At 34.3% G+C, this 18,970-nt stretch overlaps 1 protein-coding gene across 4 annotated transcripts in view; it reads right to left on the bottom strand.

The window, feature by feature from the left end:
* Positions 1-18,970, bottom strand: part of RUNDC3B (RUN domain containing 3B) — a 170,830-nt gene that overhangs the window by 77,558 nt on the left and 74,302 nt on the right. For all 4 annotated transcript variants that reach the window (XM_008061315.2, XM_008061316.2, XM_008061318.1 and 1 more), the window contains 2 exons: positions 10,605-10,694; positions 8,510-8,590 (listed from right to left, as the gene is read on the bottom strand). In XM_008061315.2, the coding sequence (XP_008059506.1) occupies positions 8,510-8,590; positions 10,605-10,694 (171 nt within the window). The remainder of the gene's footprint in view (positions 1-8,509; positions 8,591-10,604; positions 10,695-18,970) is intronic.

Raw genomic sequence — 18,970 nt, 5'->3', positions numbered from 1 at the left:
GTATAAATGGGCTAAAACCATCCATTAAGGAAAAATAAATCTTTGTCACAAAACAAAACCCAACCATATGCTGTACATATACAAAACCAAGTAATTCATCTATAGCTTCTCATAGAGTTTTGATGTAAACAACTCAGCAAGAATTAATCTTGCTAACTGAAACAAGACTGAATAAAGTATATACCAGATAAATATAAATAAGAAAGTTGGGATTAAATTCTTGTATCAGAAGCTATAATTTTTAAGTTAAAAAGCACTATATGACAGTAATAAAGGCAGATATTTCCTCAACTTTACCATCCATTTTTAAATATATATTCTCATTTTATCATGTATATGTTTACTTTTCAAGAGATTATTGTTGTTCTATGTTTATTTCTTGTGGAATCCTGATCTTATTTAAGGATACAGTGTGCTCAAAAACTTTCTAAGACAACTAACGAAGTTTTTCTTTTTTAATGTTTTTTGTTTGTTTGTTTCCTGCATTATTGCTGTTTTGTTCATGGACATTAATTGATAGTCTGAATTAAACTCCATGTTTATAACTGCATGCCTTATCCTACCCCTTGCCATAAGACACTTCACTGACTCTTAAGGACCTATGAAACCAATTCAATCTGTGCTTAATTCTTCTTTCTGTCCTCCTTAAGCCTTGAGTTGCCACCTTGCTATGTGAGTTATTACTTCTACACCTACTTTTTCATTTCAACATTTTATTGACCTTATATGATCACTCTAACCTCAACTCTAACCTCATCTACTACTCTTCTTCATTCTCTTTAGTCACACTGCCTTCTTATTGTCCCTAAGATATACAGCCAGCTTTTCACTTGCCTCAGGGCCTTTGTGATTGTTGTTCCTCTGCCTGGACTATTTTTGCTCCAGATATTTACAAGGCTTGCTGTCTCATCTTTTTCAAAATGTCATCTTGAAAATGAGGCCTATTCTAAACACCTTTTAAAAAACTGCAACTTACCTACCCACATCATCCTACCCTCCTTTTTTTTCTTTTTTATACTATAACACCTATCACCATCTAACATATTGTTTATTTTATTTATGTAAGAGATAGAGGGAAAAAATTTTTGTCTGTATTGTTCACTGCCTTTTCCACAGCACCTAGAACAGTGCCCAGAACACAGTAAGCATTCAACAAATATTGGTTGAATTTCTTACTAGCCAATGACCACTTTTCCATTCTCGTTTCTATAAGATGAATTCTAAATTAATTAATCAGTCTAAGGTATGAAAACAAAATACATAAATATAAAATTTACCTTTGGTCATATAGATTAATTTGAAAAGTAAGTTAAATTTAATTTAAAAGTACAATGGCCCGGCTTGGTGGCTCAGCCTGTAATCCCGCGCCTTTGGGAGGCTGAGGTGAGTGGATGGCCTGAGCCTGCAGGTTCGAGACCCGCCTGGGCAGCGAGACCTCATCTCTACAATAAATCAAAAAATCAGCCGGGCGTGGTAGCGCATGCCTGCAATTCTGGCTACTTGGAAGCTGAGGCGGAAGGATCGCCGGAGCCCAGCAGGCCGAGGCTGCGGTGGCCTGGAGCGGCCACTGCACTCCAGTCTCGACAACAGAGTGAGACTCCAACTCGAAAAATAAATTTAAAAAATAAAAAATAAAATAAAATAAAAGTACAATGAGGTTATTTAAGTCTATTTTCTATTTAGGTCTATTTATGGTAGTTAATTTAGGTCAATTAGTTAATCAGAGAAAATTCTGCCAAAAAATTTAAATATTTAAATGTTAACTTGCTAGATATTCAGTACATGCTTGTCCAAAAGAGTAGAAAGAGAAGAGTGATAATAAGGAAGCTCCTTAAAAGGATTAAAAAGAAAATAAATACTTAACTACACTGTTTTCCAGGTACTAGTATAGATACTTCACATACATTATCTCATTAATCCTCCTACTAACACTGTGAAGTATAGTTCAACTATTTAATAGTGTTATTAAGAATATTTTATTCAACAAATATTCATCCAACAGAGGAAAAAAATGAGAAAAAGAGATAGGTAGTTTGTTCACTGTCATCCAAGTTTAGGGGAACTGGTATAAGACTAAAAGGTTTTTGACAATATCACATTGCTGCTCAACTTTTAATAACCTAAACTACAGACAGCCAAATAAGCTGAATGGGTGGTCAACAAAAAATGGGGCTAATAAGATAAGCTGATGCCAGGTCATGGAGGGTCTGTCTGGTTTGTTAAGACTTTGTATTTTATCCTACAGACAATAAAATTTTGCTACTTTTTCCTTTCTTTCTTTTTAAAACTCCTCTTACTATCATTCTCAAGAAAAGTTGCTACTTAAATGTATCTCTTATTCAACAACAAGATGCCAAAACACACATGGACACTAAACAACATGCTGCTGAATGACTTTGGGTCAACACAGAAATCAAGACAGAAATAAAAAGATTCCTGGAAACAAATAAAAACAAAGACACATCTTATCAAAATCTCTGAGGTTTCATAAAATCAGTGAAAAGAGGGAAATTCATAGCACTGTTTGCTCATATCAAGAAAATAGGGAGAACATAAGTAAACAGCCTAATGTCACAGCTATGAGAGCTGGAAAGACAAGAAAAATTAAATCCTAATTTCAGTAGAAAAAATCCAGTAAAATAAAGTTACAACTGCAAGACATAGAAGACAAAAATACCATAGAAAGGATAAACAAGACAAAAAGCTGGTTCTTTGAAAGGATAAATAAGAATGGCAGACCCCTGGTCAGATTGACTTTTTTTTTAAAAGTCAAAATAAACATGATTAGAAACAATAAAAAAGTGATGCCACAATTGACCCTGAAGAAATTCAAAAAATTATCAGAGATTACTAGAAACATCTATATGCAAAAACAAACAAACAAACAAAAAACAACTAAGAAAGCTAAAGAAAATGGAGAATTCCCTGGCGTCACATAACCTCTGAAGGTTGAAACAAGAAGAAATTGAATCCCTAAACACACCAACAACAATTCAGGAAATTGACTCCACTATAAGAAACCTCCCAGTCAAAAAACAAACAAATAATAAAACCCTGGACCAGATAGCTTCTCAGTTGAATTCTACAAGACATATATGGAAGAGCTGATACCAATCTTACTGAAAGTATTACAGGCAATTGAGAAGGAAGGAACGCTCCCTAGCTCATTTTATAAAGCTAATATCATCCTGATACTCAAAACTGGCAAAGACCCAACAGGAAAAGAGAATTATAGGCCAACTTCCCTGATGAATATAGATGCAAAAATTTTCAACAAGATTCTAGCAAACAGGCTCTGATAACATATTTCAAGGATCATCCACCACAACCAAGGAGGCTTGTTCAACATTTGCAAGACCATAAATGTAATTCAGCACATTAACAGGTGTAAAACCAAGAACCACATGATTATCTCAATAGATGCAGAAAAAGCATTCAATAAAATACTGCATCCCTCCTTGATAAAAACACTTGAACCCCCAGGCATAGAAGGAATATTCCTCTAAACAATAAAAGCTATCTATGACAAACCTGCAGCCAACATTTTGTTTAATGGGCAGAAGCTAGAAGCATTCTCCCTAAGATCTGGTATAAGACAAAGATGTCCACTCTCACTCCTCCTATTCAGCATGGTACTGAAAGTCCTAGCCAGAGCAATCAGGCAGGAGAAGGAAATAAGTGGTCTACATATAGGAAAAGAGGAAGTTAAGTTATCCCTTTGCAGATGATATGATTCTAAACTAGAAAACACTAGAGAGTCTGTCAAAAACCTCCTTCACCGATAAATGACTTTGGTAGTCTCAGGTTACAAAAATCAACGTGCAAGACAGGTGCATTTCTATACAGCTCCAACAAGCAGGCTAAGAACCAAATGAAAACACAATCCCATTCACAATAGCAACTTTAAAAAAAGAAAGAAAGAAAGAAATACCTTGGCATCTATCTAACCAGAGAAGTGAAAGATCTTTATGATGAGAATTACAAAACACTGCTCAAAATATCAAGGACAAAACATCTCATGCTTTTAAGGATGGCTGTTACTAATAACTCAAAAAATGACAGGTGCTGGTGCAGCTGCAGAAAGAAGGGGATGCTTCTTTACTTTTGGCAGGAATGTAAGCTAATTCAACCTCTATGGAAAGCAGTGTAGTGACTTCTCAAATAACTAAAAATTGACCTTCCATTTGATCCAGTATCCCTCGAATGGGAACTTAAATCACTCTATGAAAAAGATATCTGCACACTCATGTTTATTGCTGCACTATTCACAATAGCAAAAACACAGAACCGACCCTACTGCCCATTGAAAGTAGACTGGATAAAGAAAAGGTGGTACATACACATGAAGAAATATTATGCATCCACGAAGAACAAAATCATAGTCTGTGCAGCAAGTTGGATGCAATTAGAGACCATCAAACTAAGTGAACTACCACAGAAACAAAGAACTGAATGCTGCATATTCTTACTCATAAGCAGGTCCTGAACACTAGTCACATTAGCACAAGGGTGGCATTGGCAGTCCCTGGGCACTGCTAGGAGAGGGAGGAAAGAGGGACAAAGGAACGTGGCAACACAATGGATACCTGGTCCACCACCAAGGGGAGAGTGGGTCACCTAGAAACCCAAACTTCACCTGCATGCATGCAGCCTACTTATGTAGCAAATCCTCACTTGTACCCCACAACTCAAATATAAAATAAAATAAATGAAAAATTAAAGGTATCATATAAGACCAATGATTATTAGCTACTAGACTTTTCAGGCTTATTAGCCAAAAATGTTTAAAGTTATATCAAACAGTAACTCAAATAAAAGCAACCGTTTTCTCACTGGTATATAATCTAAAACTTAATTAAATCAATTTTAAATATAAAATATAATTTAAAATGTTTTCTACTTACATATTTCATATACTTAGTTTCAGAGTAAGTATGAATGAAGGCTTAGCTTTTAAAATTTCCATTTAAAAAAGACATTTTAATAAACATTTGTAAAATTGACCTTCACTAGTAATCAAATAAATGCAAATTAAAATAGCAGAATGTCATTTTTCACTTATAAAAGTGGCCACAATTTTAATACTCAGTTGGAAAGAGTGAGAAGCAGGCATTCTCACATATTGCTGTTACAAACTGAATTGATATGACCTCTCTCAAGGGCAATTTCAGAGTATTTATCAAAAACTTTAATAATATATATGCTATTTAACATAGAAATTCCCCTTTTAGGATTTTAACTTAATAATCATGGTTCTGTATAAAAACATGCAGTCACAATGATATTAACTGTAACAGTATATATTACAGTGAATAACTGAATGTACCTATACTCCACAGAGTCCAACAATAACAGGATCAACATACTATACAATGAAATTCTATTCATTTTTTAAAATGATGTTGTAGAGAATTAGTTAACATCATTTAAAATTGTTCATTATACAGTACTAAGGAAAATAAAGTTACATATACATTATGATTCCATTTTCACTAAAGAAAATATAATGTATTCATACATAAAAAAAACTGGAAAGTCATCCATCAAAATTTTAATGCTTCTAGCAGCTACTTGAAGGTAAGATAATTAGTGACTTAAACTTTCTTCTTTCTGTATTTTCTAATTTTCTACAAGTAATATGTATTATTTTTTTTGGAGTCTCACTCTATTGCCCAGGCTGGAGTGCAGTGGCATGCTCACGTCCACCATAGCCTCAACCTGCTGGGCTCAGGTGATTCTTCCTCCTCAGCCTTCAGGTAGCCGGAACTACAGGCGTGAGCCACCATGCCCGACTAATTTTTTTATTTATTGTAGAGATGAGGTTTCACCAAGTTGCCCAGGTTGGTCTCAAACCCCTGGACTCAGGCAATCCTTTTGCCTCTGCCTCCCAAGTGCTGGGATTACAGGCTTGAGCCATCGTGCCTGGCAACAATTGGTTCTTTTTATGTCTATTACAGTTAATATGATTTAAATTTTTCTGAAAAGAAAAACTCCATGGTCAGTAATGCTGACTGACTTATGACTAATTTTAATTGGCATTTCTCTTCTCATTTTAGTATCCTTATACAAGATGGTATAAATTCTTCAGTATATAAAGGAAGAGAAGTTATACATACATGTTTGAATTAGTGCATCAAAGAAAGACAAAGTTGTATTTAAAAAACTCAGACAAAAAGTAACTTAGTAGCCAGGCTCGGTGGCTCAGCCTGTAATCCCGTGCCTTTAGGAGGCTGAGGTGAGTGGATTGCCTGAGCCCGAGGGTTTGAGACCAGCCTGGGCAGCGAGACCTCATCTCTACAATAAATCAAAAAAATCAGCCGGGCTTGGTAGCGCATGCCTGTAATTCCGGCTACTTGGAAGGCTGAGGCAGAAGGATTGCCAGAGCCCAGCAGGTCGAGGCTGCAGTGGCCGGGAGCGGCCACTGCACTCCAGCCTGGGCGACAGAGTGAGACTCCAACTCAAAAAAAAAAAAAGTAACTTAGCAGTTGGGTTTAAAGTATTAAAATCATTCTGAGATGGTTCATTATTATATCTTTCCAAAACATTGAGTAATATCTTCAGCCTCTTATATATAGTATGAGAGGAAAATTAGTAATTACTGAAGTTATTTTAACTTAAGTCATTTCCTAAATCACTGAAAATAGCCTTTTTACCTATATATTGATGACCAAACTCCTATTTCCAGATGACAACTTGCTCTTTAATTCTAGACTTGTATTTTACCCAATCTGCCATAAAATAGCATTTTATGTGTAGCCATTGTGTGACTATGAAAAAGCTATTTTACCTTTCTGTGTTTCTACTTTCTCATTTGTAAAATAGAGATAGCAGATTCTATGTCAATGGCTTTTGTTTATGAACATACCACCCTGAATGCACCTGATCTCATCTATTTCACTGTCTTTTGAATAGTAAATGAATTCATAGATGTAAAGTATCTAGATACCTGATATATAGTAAAATTCAATAAATATTGTTCCTATAGTATTTTGAACTACTAATCTTTTTCAAAAAGTCTTATAATCCAACATATCCTCAAATGATATAATTTTATGCCTGCTCAATACATCTTTCTGTATTTCTTTTATAGATTTAATGTACTAGAATTGTTCCTTTTTCCAGGGAATCCACTTATTCAAATGGAGTATCTTGGTGTCACAACTCTATTTCTTCTCCCTCACCATCTAAAATATCTCCACACTCCTAGCTCTGAAGTATTAGTGACTTCTCTTATGAGATGGTGATTATCTTTGGGAAAAGGTCTGACTGTGTTCTTTTTCAGGATACTCTTGATGTCTATGTATCCCTAGCATGTAGGAAAATTTCTCTCCTATGTTAGGTCCTCAATAAATATGTGTGTGTACATATATTAAATATACACATAGTTTACACACATGCATAGTATCTTATAGCTTTTCCATGATTACAATATTTTAGAAGTATATAAAATCATCATTCTATTCAGGAAAATCTATTTTTCAAGCAGAACTTATAAATATCTATAGATTTCATTTAATTAATTTTCAGTGCTGATAAAATTGTGGGAAATCCAAAAGTCACACACAATACTAGTGTTAGGATAAATTGGTACAACTCTTTTATAAAGCCATACTTTAAGAGTCATCAAATTTTCATTGAACTTATTCAAATATTTCAAAAAATTACAATAGAAGTAAAGAAAAAATTTACAATAGAAATAAAAGGAAATTACTGTATTCTTCCAATCCAGTAATCTGTTTTTGTATGATGGTACATCCAATAAAATAACCAAAAAAAGGTGTTTGGTTTGGTGATTATTATTATTTTTTTTGAGTTGGAGTCTCACTCTGTTGCCCAGACTGGAGTGCAGTGGCCGCTTCCGGTCACCGCAGCCTCGACCTGCTGGGCTCCGGTGATCCTTCCGTCTCAGCCTTCCAAGTAGCCGGAATTACAGGCATACGCTACCATGCCCAGCTGATTTTTTTATTTATTGTAGAGATGAGGTCTCGCTGCCCAGGCGGGTCTCAAACCCGCAGGCTCAGGTAATCCACTCACCTCGGTGATTACTAAAGTTAAAAGAAACACAAATCTTTTAGGAAGATAGACATAGGAATACTGATAAGATGTAGGTTGATCTTTCAAAGAAAAAAATTAATCTATGAACTCCTACCTTCCAGTTTGAAGTATATTCATTATTATTTTTTTATAATGGAGATAAAATGGAAAACAACCTAAATAGTGGCTTACAGTTTTGAAGTCTCAGTTGGACTATTTCACAATTATTTAAGTTATTACTATATGACTATAGCAATATAAATAAATGAGTTTGTTATTTTTAAAACTATATGCTAGGATTACAATTATGTAAGAAGTATATATTTACATAAGCACTAAAATTTCAATTGAACTTGATACTCTTTAATGATTCCTGATACTGAAACAAATGTTTTGTACAAAGTAGTTTTAATCAAGTGAGCATTGTACAACAAGTTATAAATATTTTAAGACCATATTTCAAAATGTCAAATACCTTTGGGTAAACTTCAAATATGGAGTATAGTCTATTACAGCAGGAAAGTTGCCATCCAATCCCTCTCCCTTTAGGCAGAAGCTAAGACAATAGACAATAAACATTTAAAATTAATACATACAACTTTAAATCAAAGTTAAATGTTATCTCTTGCTAGAAAATTTTCTTTCATCAAATTGTAGGTGGATTTTTTGTTTGCAATTTAATTATTATATGTTGCAAATAAATACTTCAGTAAAAATAATCTACCTTCAATACCAATGAAAAAGCATTATACAAGTTAATACATTGTTATATAAATGTATCAAGCATATGTACAATTTACTAAGGCATTTGTTCTAACCTTATCTCTTTATTTGATACTATCTTGGTCTTTGACGGTCAAGATATCAATAGAGAATTTTAAAATTAAGATTTGCTTTTCATATTTAAATACAAATTCTCAAACGACACTGAATATTCCCTAAAAAGATTTGACTGATTAGAAAACAAAGGTTTTCTAAACTATCTGAATAGCTGTAAAGACTTGGATCTTAGCCGACATAGGATGCTAAAAATCCTCTAATCTCCAGCCAACCCTTTTTGTGGCCATGGGAACAAAGTAAACATTACAAACAATGTGGCATGTCCAAAATCATACTACTACGAGTCTTGTAGAGTCATTAAAGAAATTCCAGATCTCCTGATTCCCCCATTCAGTAATCTGCTTTTGTATAATGGTACATCCAATAAAATAACCAAAATGCGTTTGGTTTTATGATTACTAAAGTTAAAAGAAAAATGTAAATCTTCTAGGAAGATGGACATAGGAATACTAATAAGATATAGGTTGATCTTTCAAAGGAAAAAATTAACCTATGGACTCTCACCTTCCAGTTTCTTTCAGAAGTTTGCCTGATAAAATACCTATTCTAATATATTAATATTGAGGATCTGTATATACTTTTCCAGACTTAAATAAGGAGAGAATCAAGGTAGCAATACTTTATATGGCTTTCCTTTATTTTAGGTACCTTAAAGATACATTACTTATGTATCTTGAAAACACTCGCTTTCAGCTGATAATACAGGGTAATCACTGGGTAACTCTAAAACAACAGCATTCTTATACCAACAAACAAAATCAAGACTGTAAAATTTAGACAGAGCCAGCAACATGTCATATAAAAACTTAACATCCTTAGAGGGATCAAAAAGACAAACTTCATATTCCCTATATCACGCTCATCCTAAACAATTAAGCCAATTAACTTAATACTAGTTTATTAAATCTCAAATAGAGAAAAGTGAGACTTAAAAATCACAAATATTTAGAAAAGAAAGTGACTTACTAAAAAAAAAAAAAGAAGATAAACTTAGTGAAAATAAGAAGTATTTTAAATTTCAGACCTAAAAGTAGACTTTCATATACCTTATACTTAGTCAATATTCTTACATTTTCAAATGCTATATTTCAATAAAAACATAGTATTTCCTTAATTTTTGTGTCTGAATTTTCTTACAAACAAACCTTTTACATTTAAAATAATGTAAAATCTGAGCTCAATTTTTAAAATGCAAAAAGATGTTCCCATAAATCTAAATAGAACTTATATTGTCCCTTTTTTTTAGTACTTGATATCTTAGTAAGGATAATAAAAGCAAATATTAACAATATCTTTTGATATTCTAGATACATAATATACCCAAGACATCCTGTTAGGATCCTCTTTATCTTCACATATGAGATAATGATTATCTTTCTGGCTTTGAATCTCCTTTAACTCTATTTCTTTTCATTTTAAAGCAGTAGCTGAAAAACACTAAGAGATAAGATACACAACTCTTCTTCAATAGGAGGGTGGGTGGTAGGTGGAAGGTAGTCTAAGTTTTTCTTTTATCTAAGCTAGAGAGCAAGCCTGTCAGTTCCTTAAGTTAGAGACAGTCTCTTTTCAGAGAGCAAAACCATTTAGAAAACAAACTGAAAGGGAACAACATGAATCAAATACCAATATCCAACTATGTGTTTCACCTAAAAAATTAAAGAAAAAATCTTAAGTAGAAACTATTAAGAGTAGAAAAATTTTAAAACTGAATGCATTTGATTATATTGTACCTGAAATCAATAGCATTGAGTCCTAGCAGCATGCCAGCAAGCATATTTGCTTCCTCACCCAAGACAATTGCTCCATCTTCATAAAATCTCCTAAAAAATGAAATAGATGAATATGCAAATATTAAACACAAATTGAAGTTTGAACTAGAGAAATCATTTAGAGCCCAAACTTGTAGAAAGACCTAAATTTATTTACTTTATATGTTTTTTGAAAACATACTTCTATCACTGAAGTTTTAAAGATATTTAGACCCTCCTCCAAAACACACACACACACACACACACACACACACACACACACACACACACACACACAAATAAAAACCTGTCACCATAACAAAAAGCCTTATGAGTATTTCTACCTCTCTTGTAAAGAATTCCAAAGTGACTCTTTCAAAGGGCCTAGAGTGCCCAGCGTGTTCCCTTAATTGTGAAGACACACAAATTTAACGCAAAAGGTGGCAAATTCCAGGTCACTTATACTGGTCTATTTTCAAAACTAAGTAGACTCAAGCACTCTATATAAAACATAAATAATTCGTTTTTCTGTAATTCCAAGAGTTATTGACTACACTAAGCATTGGAAAGGTCTGCTCCTTAGTAATTTATATTAACTTAGTAGTGCAATCCTAACAGAGTAGATGACCCACAAAACAAAGGTGGCTGCGCACGAAAAAGAAAGCACTCGTTATCTTTTGGACAAAAATGGGAACATGAATCTTCCTTTGCTAATTTCTGAAAAGTCTTCTGTTTTGCTTATTATTAGTTTTTAAAATACTTTTTAAAAATATCATTATATGGACCTGAGGTATTTTTTCAGTAAAACAATGTAAGATCATTTCATCTACTTAATTTAAAACATGGTACTATGTAAAAACTAGTTTATGCCTATGACAATAATTAAGTGCAAAAGGAACCCTCATGTTTCAAATTTGTCATAAAAAAAAAAGTAAGAGGTAAAACAATTTGCCAAAGTTCATGTTAGATGAGCTTAAGGAGGCACCTCAATTCTCCTTAAAGTTCTAAGTATCTTCTATTATGCCATACTACTTTCTATAAGAACACATTATCTAAAGAGGACTTAACCTATGCTATACTTCAAAAAGAATTATTTATAGATAAAAAGCACAAAATGGAAAATAATAGACACGTATTTACCCTCTAACAGATGTAAGGCTGCAAACAAATATGGTGAGCAGATTAGTTTGGAATAAATGTTTTCTGTTTCCTTGGACTTATATAAATTATTTTTACTGATTTATATAAAAGGAGAAATACTAAAAGTCTCAACCTAGCAAAGATTAGTAAAATAAATGAAGAATTTTCTATATATTCTATTGAGAATAAAGATAAAGATATTTAGACAAATACATATATCTGAGATTTTGTCCCTGCCTCAATGACTAAATTGGCTGTTGGCAGAATATACTACTGACTCCTAGAATAACTATACTTCCAGTGGTACTAAATCACCTAATTATATGAGCCTTTTGAATTTAGAAAAGAATTATGGTTTTTGATATTAGGAATCATCTATTTATTATTCCCAGTATTTATTTTTCCTTTTTCTTCTTCTTTTTTTTCTTTTTTGGAGTCATGGTCTTACTCTGTTGCCAAGGCTAGAGTGCAGTGGCATGATCACAACTCACTGTGGCCTCAAACTCAGCCTCCCAAGTAGATGGGATTACAGATGCACCACTATACTCAGCTAATTTTTTGATTTTTTTTTTCTTTGTAAAGGCAAGGTTTCACTTTGTTGCCAAGGCTGGTCTTGAACTCCTGGGCTCAAGCAATCTTCTTGCCTCAGCCTCCCAAAGTGTTGGGATTACAGGCATAAATCACTGTGCTGACTCCCAGTATTTCTTGCATAAGAAAAGGTCCACTTTTTAATTCCCCATCTTAAGCCCATCACTGTTTAAAATTACAATCTAAGAGTCAGAGGAGAGCTATTCTTGCTTGTTTCCTAACGTCAACATCATATTAGGGAGTGTTGAATACTAAAAACAAAAAAATAACTGGTTTCAGATTTTTTAAAAAGTTTAAAGGTCTCATATGCATATATAATGTTGTATGAATGAGGCTTTTGGCTTTAGTTTTACTTTAAAGTTAATGATGATGATTTTTTTTTTTTTTGAGTCTGGATCTCACTGTTATCTAGGCTGGAGCGCAGTGAAATGATCACAGCTCACTGCAGCTTCAACTTCCTGGGCTCAACTGCCCCTTCCACCTAGGTCTCCTGAGTAGCTGGGACTACAGGGATGCACCACCACACTTGGCTATTTTTAAACTTTTTTGAGATCTCGCTATGTTTCCTAGTTAGTCTCAAACTCCTGGACTAAAGCAATCATCCTACCTTGGCCTCTCAAATTGCTGGCATTACTGGCATGAGCTATCGTGCCTGGCCTAAATTAATGATTTTTTAAAGATAAGTAAAATGATTTTTTAAAGATGAATGTAAAATCATAATTCCACTCAAATAAAACCTTATCTCAAGCATAACACTCCATAAGCCTGATTTAACAGAACAGCCAAAGAGGGGAGGAGAGGACAGCTAGAAGAAAAAGGGCTAGTTAAGAGGATGATCCATTATATGTTGAACATTTTCACTACTTGCTTTGGTTAAGAAAAAAAGTATATTTCAGAAAATGTACTTCTAAGTTTTAGATAATATATTTTAAAATAATTCAATATTTAAAATACCACAGAATTAATCTGAGAATATATTTTATTGTTTAATCAAATATTTCATGTTTATTAAAGAAGTAGAAGCTGTCTTGAAAAAGTTATTCCCTTAATCAAACTAGTTTATCAATAATATTGACTGAAAATCTAATTTATAGGAACAATACTTTCAAAGACTTCCAAATATTATAAAATTTCAACCCTTTCATTTTATTTCATAGAGAAAATGGAACAGTAAAGTTTGCTTATATAATGAAGGTTATGCAATAAATGAACTGAGAGTAAATCCTGAGATGATTAGTCCAATACTAGTAAAGTATACACTAAAAAATTCCCTTTCTCTTGTTAAAAATATTTTTATGCAAAGAATCTAACCAAAATAACATACTACTGAATTCTAAGAATGTATTACAAATATTGAAAGCATCAAGATAAAATATACGTGAAACTTCCACTTAAAGATTTAGATACTAAACCATATCCTTAAATATAGTTTTGTATTTTATAAGCAATAAAAAATTATAAGCATTTATTTAATAATATTATTATGATTTGGAAGAAAAACCTCTTGTACTTATTAGGAATACTCTTTCTACTTCTAACTGAATGCTCTTAGTGTTCATTCTGTAAGCCTAGTTAAAGCCTTTCAGGTAGCTTAATAACAAATATCCTTTGCTTGGGATCCCAGGTGAATAACTAATACAAATTATGTTGATGCTACACAATATTATGCTTCAAATTTTTCTTTTCTTTTTTTGGAGTCAGAAGTTATTCTACATACTGAAAGTACATTATTAAAATACAAGAAACCATATCTTATAAGCCAAATAAATTTTATATATTGGGATTTTAAAATATATATTTATATATTTTATATATTAAATGTTGGGATTTTATATATTTGGGTTTTAAAAAATATATTGACATTCTTTTTCTCTTCACCAATTTAATCTAAGAAACTACAAGGAGAAAATACAAAAAATTTCTCCCTCATGAAATGTAAAACAGATTACAGCATTATAAATACATGTTATATTTAAAGTCATTCTTAGTCTTGTCAAGAATGTAAGATGTATTAATTATTTCATCAACAAATACCTAATAAATCCCCAATATGTGAGTTGGGAAGATGGCAGACAAGCCAATCAGGCTATGCAAGTCCTGGTATGAGTGAGTGAGTGTGTGGAAAATTTTTTGTATGTGTCAGTGGGTGAGTGGGCATGTGGGTGGCTGACTGAGAGAGGTCTCAGAAGCTAGCAGCCATTGTTCTCCTGGTGTTGCAGCTCCTTGGCTTGGACCCTAGCAAGTCCCAGGATGCAGAAGCTGAGTGCCATTTTCTTTTTTAATCAATGAAACTCTTCCTGGGAAGAAGATGCTGGGAGAGACAGATGGAGTAGGAGCTCATGAGCAGGTGGCCAGGGCCCTCCTGGTGAAGCAGCTAGTGCTGCAGCTGCTCTGCTTGGTCCCTAGTGCTTCCCAGGTACAGAAGCCAAGTGCAACTTCTTTTTTAAACAGACAAAAGTTTTCCTGCAAAGATGCAGCGGGGAGAGACTACAGGTTCTAGGCTCTGTCTTACCACTGCAGCGGGAGAGATGGCCAGCTCCAGGCTTTGCCTCACCACTTCAGTGGCTAGCCAGACACTGGCAATAAGGGCTGCGGAGAGAGCCCATAGGCAGAGTCCCACTGGAGAAGATGAAAGAGGCACTCCACCACCATCTTGAAACCTAGGCAGGAAAGAGCTCTGACTTGCTCACCACAGAGCAACAGACCCAATCTCTGTGACTGGTGGATCAACTACTCAGGGATTGACTGTAACCCAGAGGGAATATCCTGAAAGCACAGACTCTGGAGGGACAGAACAAGTTCTGAGTCTCAGGCACCCCACCCCCTACCCTGATTCAGCTGTGGGACAAAGGTTGTGGCCAGAAAAGGACAAGGAAAACCTCCAAAGGGATCAGTGATCTGTTTCAAAATAGAACAAATCCAGAGCCCAGATCAGAGAAGAATAGAGGGCTAAATAAACAATAGAAGTGAACGCCTCTCTCACTGACACTGAATAATGGAACTAAAGAGAAAGCAAGAGATCTGGCACAAATGAGGACAAACCAACGGAAGACCACAGGTAATTTCAAGTGTACCAAAGAGAAAACACCTGAAAAATCAGACCTTGGAGCCGAAACAATGGAAGTCACCAAAGACTGGCCCCAGAATATGATAGGGATTAGGAAATGGATGGAAAGAATGAATAAGACTCAAAAAAGATCAGATGCAACACTGAAAGAACTTGTAACAGAGATTTTGGCCATAAAAAATTTCATCCAGGAAATAAATAACAAGATGACCAACATGGAAAGCAGAATTAATCTGGCAGAAGAAAGAATTTCAGAACTTAAAGACCAGAACATGGAATTAATCTGATTTGTAAAACATATAGAAAGAAAACTCAGAAAGAAAGAACAAAACCTACAAGAGATGTGCGATTATATCAAGAGGCTGAACCTATGCTTGATTGGTATCCCAGAAGAAGAAAGGGAAATGAAGGACACCTTGGAGCAAGTATTCTAGGAGGTTATCCAAGAAAACTTTTCCTATCTCATCAGAGATGTGACCATTCAAACACAAGAGATACAGAGAACCTCCACAAGAAATCAAATGAGAAGACCAACTCCTGGACACATAGTTATTCGCCTACACAGAGTAGGGACAAAAAAAAAAAAAATCCTAAAGGCAGCAAGAGAGAAAATGTCAGACTACCTACTGGGGGAAACCAGTCAGAATAGAGCTGACCTATAGGCAGAAACACTACAAGAAGAAGAGATTGGTCCAATATTAAAAGTCCTCAAAGATAAACAATTTCAACCAATAATTTCCTACCCAGTCACGCTCAGCTTCATCAGTAATGGAAAATTAAAATGCTCCTCAGACATCCAATCCCTAAGAGATTATGCAGCTTCCAGACCAGCACTATAGAAGATGCTTAAAAAGGTACTAAGCACAGAGGAAATAAAAAAAGAATGACTATACTACTTAAGAAAACAGCAGAGCACAGAATCAACAGAGAATATATCACAACAGCAAACTTGAAAACACACACATACATTAACCCCATAGCTAAAAGAGAACAAGTAAACAAAGTAAAAACTTTATAAAAACCTCATGACAGGGATCAATAATCACATTTTAATAATCAGCCTGAATGTGAATGGACTAAATGCACCACTGAAAAGACACAGAATGGCAAACTGGATTAAGAAACCATGACCCAATTATTTGCTGCATCCAGGAAACTCATCTCACCACAAGGGACGTACACAGACTAAAAGTTAAAGGATGGAAAATGAGTTTCCAGGCAAATGGTTCACAAAAGAAGGCAGAAGTCATGATCTTAATATCAGACAAAACAACCTTTAAGCTACCAAAAATTAAAAAAGATACAAAAGGACACTACATAATGATAAAAGGTTCAATCCATTAACAATAAATATCCATCCTAAATAAATATGCACCCAACACAGTAGCACCAGCATTTATAAAGCAACTACTAAGTAAACTAAAAAAAAGGTATTGACTAACATTATTATGGCAGGGGACTTGACACTCGACAAAATGGACTTAATAGATACCTACAGAATATTACATCCAACAATCACAGAATATACATTCTACTCATCACCACATGGAATGTACTCCAAGATCAATCACATCCTCAGCCATAGAATGAGCATACACAAATTCCATATGGTTGAAATATTGCCATGTGCCTTCTTAGACCACAGTGGAATAAAAATAAGTATCAACACCAACAAAATTTCCCCAAAGTCCACAAAGACATGGACACTAAACAGCATGATGCTGAACAGTTACTGGGTCAATGCTGAAATCAAAACAGAAATTAAAAGATGTCTGGAAACAAATAAAAATGAAGAAATATCTTACCAAAACCTCTGGGATGCCGTGAAAACAGTTTTAAGAGGGAAATGTATATCTCTACCAATACACATCAAGCAAATGGAAAGATCACAAGTTGACGGTCCAACAAATCACCTAAGGGAGCTGTAAAAGAAAAGACCACCAAAACCCTAACTTTAGCAGAAGAATCCATATCATCAAAATAAGAGCCCAAATACGGAACATAGAAGACAAAAATATCATAGAAAACATCAACAAAATGAAAATTTGGTTGTTTAAAAGAATTCACAAGACTGATGGACCCCTAGGCAGAAAGACCAAGAGAAAGAGAGAAAAAGCCCAAATAAACACAATCAGAAATACAAAAGATCAAATCACAACTGACCAAAGGAATGCAAAAGATTATCAGAGATTACTATGCACACCTGTATGGAAACAAACTTGATAACCTAAATGAAATGGAGGATTTTCTGACATCACACAACCTCCCCAGGTTGAAACAAGAAGACATTGAGACACTAAATAGACCAATAACAACCTAGGAAATTGACTCTGCACTAAGAAAACTATCTACAAAAAAAAAGCCCTGGACGGGATGGCTTTCCAGCAGAATTCTACAAAATGTACAAGAAAGAGCTGATACCAATCTTATTGAAAGTATTCCAGGCAATTGAAAAAGATGGAATTCTCCTCAAATCAGTACACGAAGCTAACATCATACTGATACCCAAATTGGGTATAGATTCAACAAAAAAAGAGAACTACAGGCCAATATCCCTTATGAACATAGATACAAAAATCCTCAACAAGATTCTAGCAAATCAGATCCAAAAACACATCTCAAAAATCATCCACCATGATCAAGTAAGCTTCATCCCCAGGAAGCAGGGCTGGTTCAACAGCTGCAAGACCATAAATGTAATTAACTACATCAACATATGTGAAAACAAGAACCACATGATTATCTCATTAGATACAGAAAAAGCTTTTGATAAAATCCAGCACCCCTTCTTGATAAAAACACTCAAACACCTAGGTACAGAAGGAACGTACCTCAAAACAGTGTCATCTATGATAAACCCACTGGCAATTTGTTGCTAAATGGACAGAAACTGGAAACATTTTCCCCGAAAACCAGAAGAAGATAAGGCTGCCCACTCTTACCCTTCTAGTTCAGCATTGTGTTGTAAGTCCTTGCTAGAGCAATTAAACAAGAGAAGGAAATCACAGAGTATCCAAATATTAAAAGAGGAAGTTGTTATCCCTCTTTGCTGACGATATGATCCTATACCTCAAAAATTCAAGAAAATCCATCAAAAACCTAATTGCACCGATAAAGGACTTTGGCAAAGTCTCAGGATACAAAATAAATGTGCAAAAGATAGCTGCATTCCTGTACACCAACAACAAGCAGGCAGAGACCCAAATTAAAAGCACAATCCCACTCACAATAGTCACACACACAAAAGAAATACCTTGGCATCTTCCTAGCCAGAGAAGTGAAAGACCTTTATAGTGAGAACTACAAAACACTGCTCAAAGAAATCCAAGTAGACACAAATAAATGGAGAAATACAAATAAATGGAGAAATATTCCACACTCATGGATAGGAAGAATCACCATTATTAAGGTGTCCATTCTACCAAAGGCAATCTACAGATTGAATGCAATACCCATTAAATTACCAACATCATTCTTCTTAGACCTGTAAATGACAGTATAGAAATTCATATGAAAGCATAAAGACCACGAATAGCCAAAACAATCCTTATCA

The sequence above is a fragment of the Carlito syrichta genome, unplaced genomic scaffold (assembly GCF_000164805.1).
Source record: "Carlito syrichta isolate Samal-C Ts95f unplaced genomic scaffold, Tarsius_syrichta-2.0.1 Scaffold305203, whole genome shotgun sequence".
Taxonomy (NCBI): Eukaryota; Metazoa; Chordata; class Mammalia; order Primates; family Tarsiidae; genus Carlito; species Carlito syrichta.
Note: the sequence above shows the minus strand (reverse complement) of the source record. Positions and strands in the feature narration are given on the sequence as shown.